At 34.5% G+C, this 9,826-nt stretch overlaps 1 protein-coding gene across 1 annotated transcript in view; it reads right to left on the bottom strand.

Annotated features, from left to right (window-relative positions):
• LOC142355993 (trimethylamine monooxygenase-like) overlaps positions 1–7,437 on the bottom strand; it is a 10,246-nt gene extending 2,809 nt beyond the window's left edge. The window contains exons 1-4 of the mRNA XM_075407988.1: positions 7,133–7,437; positions 3,609–3,738; positions 2,203–2,518; positions 727–904 (exon numbers count right to left, since the gene is read on the bottom strand). Coding sequence (XP_075264103.1) covers positions 727–904; positions 2,203–2,518; positions 3,609–3,738; positions 7,133–7,272 — 764 coding nt within the window. The 5' untranslated portion in view covers positions 7,273–7,437. The remainder of the gene's footprint in view (positions 1–726; positions 905–2,202; positions 2,519–3,608; positions 3,739–7,132) is intronic.
• Positions 7,438–9,826: the final 2,389 nt, after the last annotated feature.

Raw genomic sequence — 9,826 nt, 5'->3', positions numbered from 1 at the left:
TCCTGGAATCGCTACCATACGTAAACTTGCATAACGCCAGAATATGGTGATTAGGTAATAATAATGTTCGTATGTTTTATGAATCTCAATATCTCTCTCACACACAAAACACTCTCTCTATCTCTCTCTCTCTCACACACAGACATGCATACATACATACACAGAAATAAATTCCTCCCTACCCCAAAACGCTTGGCTAGTCAGCATTAAGAGAGAAAAAAACAAATTTTAGAATTCTTCCAATTTTTGAGAATGGAGCCAATCCGTTCAAATATATGACCTTGAAACCTTAGTGCGACCAAAACTGAACAAAATTCAGTATAACTGGTTTAGTTTCAATTAATAACCTTTTCTGTTAAAAATAAAGATTTCGTCATCGGTCAGAAAAGGTATCCAACCCTAATCCCCCTAATCACCAGAATCACCCGAATCAACCCTAATCAACCCTAATCACCCGAATCAACCCGAATCACCCTAATCAACCCTAATCACCCCAAATCCTACTATTAAAGCCAGCCACCAACCCTTCACTCTAGATCAGCTGGCATAGAGCGCATAGCCTCATGATTTCCGCAATTATATGATAATAAGGAGCACTAATGTCTGAACCAAAGAGAACAAAGAAATGTTCGAAATCAAAAATCTCTCAAGGAGGCAGAAACTGGCATGCATTTACGTGTTTGTCTCCAGCAAGATGTTCCCCTTAATTTAGTTTGGGCAACTTACCTTACAGTATATCCATCAATCTTAGAGATGATAGGCCTCTGGATGATTTCAGCGGGCAAGTTGGCATGAATAGGTCTGGTTCTGTAAGACACTGTAATGTACTCTGCACCAGCAAGATAGCAGTGGAGGACTATATCTTCTGCAGAGAAGGATCCCCCAACTACAAGAACCCGTTTCCCTGAAATAAGGACCCTGAGGTGGGTTAATAAAACTGTCATGGAAGCGCAGTAGTGTGTTGGAGAAATTGATAACTATTAATTTTATTCAATCATGGCTTAGCTACCGAATCAAATCGTTGTTACTATCACGTGTGTTTATTTCCAAATTCCTCATTGACAATTTTGCGGGAGTTTTCAAAGACACGATCTTGTTGGTAACAAAAACAACCTATATACAGCGACCATGAATCGACAGTTACTTTGGTCTTTCCTCCGCAATGAAAATTAATCCCAACTCAACTTTATGGGTCTTTTCATAAGGTCAGACCCTCAATTACAGGACTGAAGGCCATAATGTAAGTTAAGAATTCAATGCTGATCAGCACTGTCACTTAAAAATTCCGAGCAAATGAGAGCTCTGTTACTTAAATGTTCAGAGCACGCGCAGTATAGGGTACCTGAATCAGATTGTCCCAATTTTGGATGTTAGTTGTGTCCCAATAATGTTGACTAATATCTTAACCTGTCACTAAGTTGCTAAAAAGTTCTTTAAATTTTATATTTTTCATCACATAATTCGAGAAATAATTTTTGTAAACGAAGAAGATTTAAATTGATGAAATCCTGCTTCACAACCGATCATTGTCAATATTATCAGTATAGTTCGAATCAAACATGGAATCACTCACGCTTCCTTCTTGGAAAAATCAGTTTAGGTGTTTTTCTGCCAATTTTTTCAAATCAGTGAGTTACGGCACATGCAATTAGAAACAAATTATTTTCAAAAGATTCTTTAATTTGTACGATTGGTTTTCTTTTGTTTTATTATTTTCAAATTTGATCCTCATCAACAGCCCAGTTCGTTCACGCAAAAGTTAGACAGACATATGAGCAACTTTGGGGGGTACTTAACGGTAGGCACTTAACAGTTGCATTAGGTTGACCGTTTTGGGAATTTTTGTTGAATTTTTGTTGAAACTTTGTTGCTATTCAAGCTAGCAATATAACTAAAATTTAGTTACTAAAGTTGTATAAAATTCCTTCATGTACTTTTGTTGTTTTTTTAATGTTTTCTTTTTACTTCAAAGCTGATTTTTTTAATAATTCAAGAGGTAAACAGAATAACCATTTATAAACATACTTTTAACACCGACCAGGTCACCAACCAGTTCACTTTTAACACCGACTGATCAATAAAAGTGCGGTCAAAATCGGCCATCGACATTTCTCCGAAGTTTTCATTCAGCTTTCTTTTCGTGTGAAAGTTTGGAGTAGCTTACAGCAATCCGAAAATGAAAAATCACTTAATTTGGCTCACCTTTAAATCTTGAAGCATCCATGAAATGTTTTGAATGAAGTATTTGTCCCTTGAAGGTCTCCTGTCCGGGGTAGCTGACCAAATTTGGATAGTTGAACTGCCCAGTCGACACTATGACGTAATCAAACACTTCCTCTGTTTCGGTGAACGTATTCAAATCCTTCACAATGACCTTGAATTTCTCAGTTTCGTCGTTGAAGGTCACGTTTTGAACCCAAGTCTTGAACTTGATGTACTTTTCAAGGTCGTAGTGTTCCATGAATTTTTTGATATATCGGAAAATGTAGTCAACTCCAGGGTACATCGTCTTCCCTTCCTTAACAAGCATTAAAAAATAGTACGTTACTGTCATCCATCATTAAAGCCTTTAAAGTTGATTCTGTGATAACCTATTGTTGGATAAAAATGATGACAAACATTTCCTGTCGAATGTCGAACTACCGTCAAGCGTAGAGATTCTCAATTTAAGTGTTTGTTTTTCATCCTGAATTAGGTTTGAACTTATTAATATTACTTCAAATTTGTTACACATTTTCTGATAATCTTTCCAGAGATGGATTTTTTCAACAGATTGAAGGAAATTAGTCAATAAGTTGCAAAAAAAAATCTGAGGAACGTCCTCATAAATCCTCTACTTAATTTTTCACTTTCATAAATCTCCTCCAGCATTTTACACAAAACAATACTGAGTTTTCGATGTACAACAGTGACAAGAGCATCCATCAACCTAAAATTCTTTCCTCGAATTTCTTTATTAACCATTTAAGATCCAATTTTCAAACCAATTTTATGTAAACATGTGTCACATTATCCTACAGTTCAGAACAACTGATATTACGATGAGCAAAATAGCATATCGGTGACAAGCCATCCAGGCACCGTCGATTGTAATTTGGAAATCGCAGGTCGGGTCAGTGATGCTATTTCAAAAACCTTTAGCGCAGGAACTCGTTACATATAGGTTGGTCAATCAACCACTCGCTTCCATTCTGTTCAAAAATATCTTTCTTTGCGGAGCAGGAGGTTATTGAAAAGGTCCTTGTTATGCAGTCCAAAGAGTAATTAAAATTTGACCCATGGTTGAATGATGAAACATTAAAACAGCTTGGTGTCTTTCGGAGGCATAATTTTATGACAAAAAATGCATTTGAAATGCATTTGTGTGCAAAAAAAGGACATTGGGTGAATGATTGAAAAATTGGATCTATTCTGTTCTGTTCTGTTTTCGGAAAAATCGGATATATTCTGTTTTGCCCCCTCCCCCACCTTAGTGAGCTGATATTTTTTACGACCCCCATGCGCACGTGCTGTTTTTTACATCGTAACGTGCAACATAATTTGTAACTGGGGGACGTAAAAAACGGGCAAAACAGAATAGATCCAAAAAATGTTTACATTTACCATACCTCTGACTCATCGTCCAGTGGAAATAGGAATTCGGGATGTTCGAATATCTGTTTTGGTCCATTTGTGGTTAGATTGTAATACATGCTGGAGTGCACTGGCATCCCGTCGTCTTCTATTCCCTCGTGGCCTCTAAAAAAAATCCCAAATCTATTTCTGCCTCGGGATCGAGTCCCATTAATTTCCCTTGATAGATCAAAGCAAATCTATAGACATTTAGAAACTCATTGATGGATCTGCAAAGCTTCATAGAAATTGTTCTCAAATCAACTAAACTTGTATGAACCGTGGTTGTCAAGATGAGGTGCACGACCCAAAACAGCTACGATCAGAGCAACTAGGGTCGCGCAAGGGTGATAAATTGCAACACTTCGGAAGGACTACTTAAGGTCTGAAAAGTCTGATCAGAGCCCCTTCCAGAGTCTGCACGGTCTGATGATGACTTCACCTACGCTCTGGAAAGTTTGATTAGAGCTCCATCCAAAATGAACCGAGTGATCATAGCGTGGTCTAGAGTCTGAATAGTTTTTTTGGTATGATCTGGATAGTCTGAACAGCGCTCTTTCCAGAATTTTTATGTCTCTTCAGAAAACTTTCAACAGTCTGGAAACGCTGCTCAGAACCAAAAAGTTCAACCTATAAAACAGCCAGTGCTCTAAAAAGAAGAGATTATTAACCCAAATTTAATTGCCATTTTTACTCAATGAAAATCAAAAATAGCATTAAAGACCAAGTTTTGGTCATTGCTGTTGAATTTTTTTCTTTGTTTGATGCTAATATTTTTTATTGAAGAAAGCTAATGTTTTTTATGAGTATAAACTGCTATCTATTTTTCGAAAACAAGAAATTACACCAATGATTACTGCTACTTCAGCGGTTAAAAGTGTCCGTCGTGGTAACCCAGTGCTTGATCCATGTTAGTGTGGCACCTCTACTACCTGACCCAAGTAGGTCTGGCAACCCACTGCCCGAACGAAGTGGGTCTATTAACCCCTGGCGCGACTCAATTCGGTCTGATCAGAGCCGGTTTTGGTTCAGATGGTCTGGTTCTACCTGTGCACAACGAATATTAAAGTAATCAGAGCTGCCTTGGTTCAAACATTTTATCCTGGGCGGGCTTCTATGAGTTTTCTAAGACCCATTTATGGGTTTCTATGGGACAACAAGCTGATTTACAAAGAGACAAATTTATTAAACCACCACTGCGAGAAACTGTCTGATTTGAACGCATTCTCAGTACCTTGTACAGACAACCTTTCCAACAGTTACGTCAGTGATGTTCTCAATTCTGATCAAGATTTCTCCGACTATTTCAAATAGAAGGGTTCTAATTTCCATCTATTGCATCTATTTAATGGCCTCTGCATCTAGAATTTCTCTTCTTGATAAAAGTATCTGATTTGTATTCGTAAAAAGATATTATAATACGAAATTATTACATATTTCGGTCAGTTCAGAGGAAAGATGGTTCAGTATAACAATTTTTTTTACTATATTCCGGATTAATTTTCCTAATTAACTTTTAAAGACTAGAGATGCTTTGATTTAATTGGAAATTGTCAATGAAAGGTTATATTCTTTCAGGAAAAATTGACAACAAATCTTTCTACCTATTTTAGATCAAATTTTAAGAGACAAGAAAAAAATGTTGTGAATGACAATAATTATGAAAAAAAGTCAGTTATTCATAAGAGAAAAAACGTAAACATTGTTAGTTTCGAGTGACGTTCTTGTCATCGAGAATGAATCTGCTACTAAAATTTTAGAAACAAATTTTGCTGACTTTTGATGCCATTTTGATTATATTTGCGCTAGAAGTAAGTTTTATCATTTCGTTAAAAATGTCCCTGCTGAAAACAGCATTATTCTTTGAAAGTAACTCAAAAACAATCAATTTAAACTTGTAGTGAAACAGGAATCTATTGTTGAAGACTAAGAAATTTACTTGCCTATGAAATTTCATTTCCGAAATGTTTTATACAGATTTAAGTTAAATTTTGCATGCTCATTTTTTAAGCAAATCAGATCAATAACATAAAATGTATTCTTTTCGGTTGGTTGTTTTCTTTCCATTTTTGGTTTTTAACCCTTTTTTCAAAGTAAACGAACTTTTGAATTTTTGCTTTTCTGTTATACTGATGTCCCAGTATTTGCAGGCGCACTTTATTAAAAAAAGTGTTCCAAAATTTTTTAGACTCTGTCTTTGATTACCTCGCATTTAGTTGAGTTGGAATGCCTATTTTAAAAAAAGAATGACCACGAAATACAATTAGACCACTAATTTTCCATGATATAGCATTTTCCGTGCACTGTTCTCGCCCGATGTCGTAGAAAAAGTTTTGGTTTTGTATTGCAGGCGTAAAAAAACTGTGCAGAGACTATGTTTCCAATATAGAGCTGTCAGTATCCTTCCTTTTATTATTGCGCCAAAAAACTCAAACTTTGAAAAACTATAGATATTATGTGTTGATTTTACATTGGTTCAGTTAACTAAATCGAAAGCTTTAGCAATATTTTCAATACCTTGATACAACCAGTTATCACTTAAAAAGAAAAGAAGACTTAAAAAGATAAGAAGCCCTATTTATAAAAATAGTTTATCTTCACAAATAACTAATTAATTATTAATTGCGCGTTGTTCTTTATGGCAACATCTATGAACAATTTTTTCAATAAAGACATCAAATTGAAATAAATTTTGAGTCAGCAAAAACCTTGATTATTTTTGACCCTTAGGTGATTTAATTTTGTAGCTGATAAATGTTTGAATAATTAGTTTGCGTTTCCAGTTGTATTTCTTAATGTTGGGCATTGAAACAGTTTTTTTTAATTGTTTGGAGTTCTTTAGATTACCAGAAAGTTTTCATTTATATTGATCGTTCGGTAAAGTTGAACTGGCCTTGCAACAAAATTGTGACTGGCCTTAGAGAGTCAATTTAGATATTCACAAGTGTTTTTTTATGCTCAGACTTTTTTAATCATGAGAACTATAATTGTTTTTGGTCTCAATACTGCTCGAATTTGAGTAACTAATTCTCAAAAAAGGAAGCAGTGAAGCTAAAACTTTAATAAACTTTTTTCTCTTGTCTGAGCTGAGACTTGTATAGCTCACTAACATTTTTAAAATATTTTGTCCTCTATTTCTTGTGTAAAAACATTGTAATATGGTTTTAGGAAATTTGTCTTTAATCGCAGACTAGTTTTTTCTCCTCTTTTGAATCAAAATGCTTTGCTTGTGTAAACCAAAATATCATTAATTTAGTTGATCACTTAAATCAGTTAAATTGAGAAGATAATGAACGTTTATAATTTTTTCAATTCAATTTTTTTACATTTGATTTCAAATTTATTCGTCGCTAACTTGAAAAGCCTTCCTCATTGGTTTCTAACGAAAACCAATTAAGACGGACACTATTTTATAGGTGTCAAGATAGAGTTTACTTGATCAATTTGCAGCCCACTCTAGTTGCCAATCGTGACGAGCTGAATTAGTGATTATGTGCATATGAACAAAATATATTTTTACTTGAAGTTCCACAATCCCCCGACTGTTTCGTATCTCTCATAACACACAAACTCATACTGTGACTCGTCCAGACTCTGCAACGCTCTCAAAACCGACAAGCCAGAAGATCCACCTCCAATCACACAAATTCTGGTCTTCATTTTCAAATTTCCTGTCAAAAGTCTGATGTTACTATTTTATCAATGTAAAATCTGGTATCTCTCTGCAGCAAAATTTGCGGATATGGTTGAGTAATCTTAATTCGGATTAGCAAACGTGTACACGTTTGCTTAGTTCGTGAACCACAAAACTTGTGTTTAAATGCTCAAGGTCAAAGACATTTGAAGTTTTGTGTCTGTTGAAAGTTCATGATGTTGAATCATAAAATGTTCAGATCAAAAGATGATGGAGAGTTTTTGGTATTGGACTTACGTCCTCGAATTACTCCCCATAATTCGGTTATCTAACCAAAGCTCTGTCACAGTTAAAGACAAGAAACTTTAGACACTTGATTTGAGTCTTAATGTTTAAAAGGGCACAAAAGTTCATTAATATTTTTGGTTAGTCGGAGCATAGTTTTGAGTCGCAAATAATAACTATTGATAACTTACTTCTTTTTTCTTCTCTTCATTGCTTTCTGTTATGACTTTGAACATAAAAACTTTTCATTATACAAAATGCGCAAAGGCCAAATGCCTTTTGTGCTTTCTTAAAGTGCATGTGACGTCACATGAAGGAAGTAAAACACATGTTGACTATTATTGTTATTCAAACTCGAGCATGAAAAGTGACAAACAGTCCAGTTATTAATTTGCAAATAACACGTTCTGTTTGAAATCTGGAAAACTTTGATGAAGTTTTCTCCGGCAGTTTTGCTGCTATTTGTGTTGCTCTAGATGGCTCTGGTAGCTTTAAAGATTTCGATTCTTTTAATTTTTAACTAATCATTTGTGCGTTGTCAGATAATTCCCAGAAACTGACATCTAAGTTTTTCCATGTCTTTTCCGTATTTTCTAAATTATCAGCTTCAAAAGCGTGGGATGTAAAAAGTTCCAAAGTTTCTTGGACCCTGGCTTCTGAGAGACCAGAAATAGTTCAAACCAACTCTTTTGTATTCCTCACGCATTGTAAAACATATTCTATAAGGTCGAAAGGCTAAGTTTTATTTTCTGTGTTACCGTAGTTATTAAAATTAAACAGCACAAGTCAATGCTTGCTAGAAGAATTCATCGCTGTTGTTTCATCTGCGGCCCGGTTTACGAGTTACCAGTCACGACACGATATCAGCCTTAAAGCAACTGGGTAAAGACAGAACGCAATAAATGTTAACAGCAGTCGTTGTATTTGACGTTTTATATGTCGTTAATTGCTCAAAGAAAACCCTGAAAAGTTGTGTTAACTCGGATCTCGTCGTCATCTGCTTTAGTTGTTTTGTTAAATTATCTGGTGATCACAACGCCTCGAACTGATAAGTACTATTTACTCTGTCTAGTAAATGTTCGCCTTGATTAATTGGAGCGGTGCTCTAATCTTTGAGAGAATTTTTGACAATCGCAGTTTTTATCTTAAAAGTTAAAACTTGTTTAATTCTGTTAGACAATTGTGGTAGCTAATTTCATAGAGCAGCTAAAATATAAACATTCTGTTTTTCCCGCGGGTACAATATTACAAATGAAAAGGTTAAGGTTCCGTATTCTGTTGAACATAAAAATAATTTTAGAAGCTCCGAAGTAGCTAACATTTTTTTTCAAATTGTCAAAAGATTAAAATCTTTTTTCAACTTTCTTGTAATTTTGTTCGAGATTTTCTTTTGCTTATTTCAAGAAGAAGTTCATATTATTTCAGAATTCTTTATTAATGGAGAGAACGGTTTTTTTCTTTTATTATGATCTTTTGCTCTACTCTGCAATTTTTTCAACAAAACATTGCCCCAAAGGGTAAAATTAGCAATACAAATAGCAGTCCCTGGAAAAATATCACATAATAACTTTGTAACACTTATTTGAGTGAGAAGCAATTCTTTTGGTATAACATACGTAAATTTTTTTATCGAAAAATCTGTTGAATTTGTTCTCATGCAGCATATAGAAGTTTCATTACCCAATATATCTGTCAGTTTATCTGCGTGTTAATGATTGTTAAGATTTTGAAAAAAATTCACTAAAATTTAATAAAATTTAAATGCGAGAGTACTAAGGAAGTGTCCAAAATCAATCGTGCTTCAAGTGTTTTTTGATGACATATAGATTCTTCTTGTACAGGAGCTTACTTTCGTATAAAATTTCATTATTTTGATTTGAAAAGTTTAACATAGAACTAGCTCATTTCCAAAAAATCTTCCCTGTTCTTTTGCTTTTAATTGTTTCCCATTGAAATTTACTCTGCAAAAAAATCAAATTTTTGTCTGGGAAAGAAAGCACAACCGTTTCATAACTATTCTTCTACAGCGTGTTTTGTCTTAGGTGCTCAAATTTTTCCAAAATTCCAAGGACGCATTTTTCAATCAACAGGGTTCTTAAGTTACAGAAGGAAGTCGTATCTTCCACAAACTGAATAGCTTTAAATTTTGTTTGTTTCTTTTTCAATTTATTGAAGTAGAGAAGGCCCCAAAAACCGTTACTTGAAGAACACAGGGGTTGATATTTACTCACTTCGAAAAATCGTGCTCTGGTTTCAAAAATTACTTTTTGCTAGCAAAAAGAGACCCAAACATTT

This window comes from Convolutriloba macropyga, unplaced genomic scaffold, assembly GCF_964194025.1.
Source record: "Convolutriloba macropyga unplaced genomic scaffold, txConMacr16.3 SCAFFOLD_1173, whole genome shotgun sequence".
Lineage (NCBI taxonomy): Eukaryota > Metazoa > Xenacoelomorpha > Acoela > Convolutidae > Convolutriloba > Convolutriloba macropyga.
The sequence above is the reverse complement of the archived record's forward strand: the minus strand, read 5'-3'. Positions and strand labels throughout refer to the sequence as shown.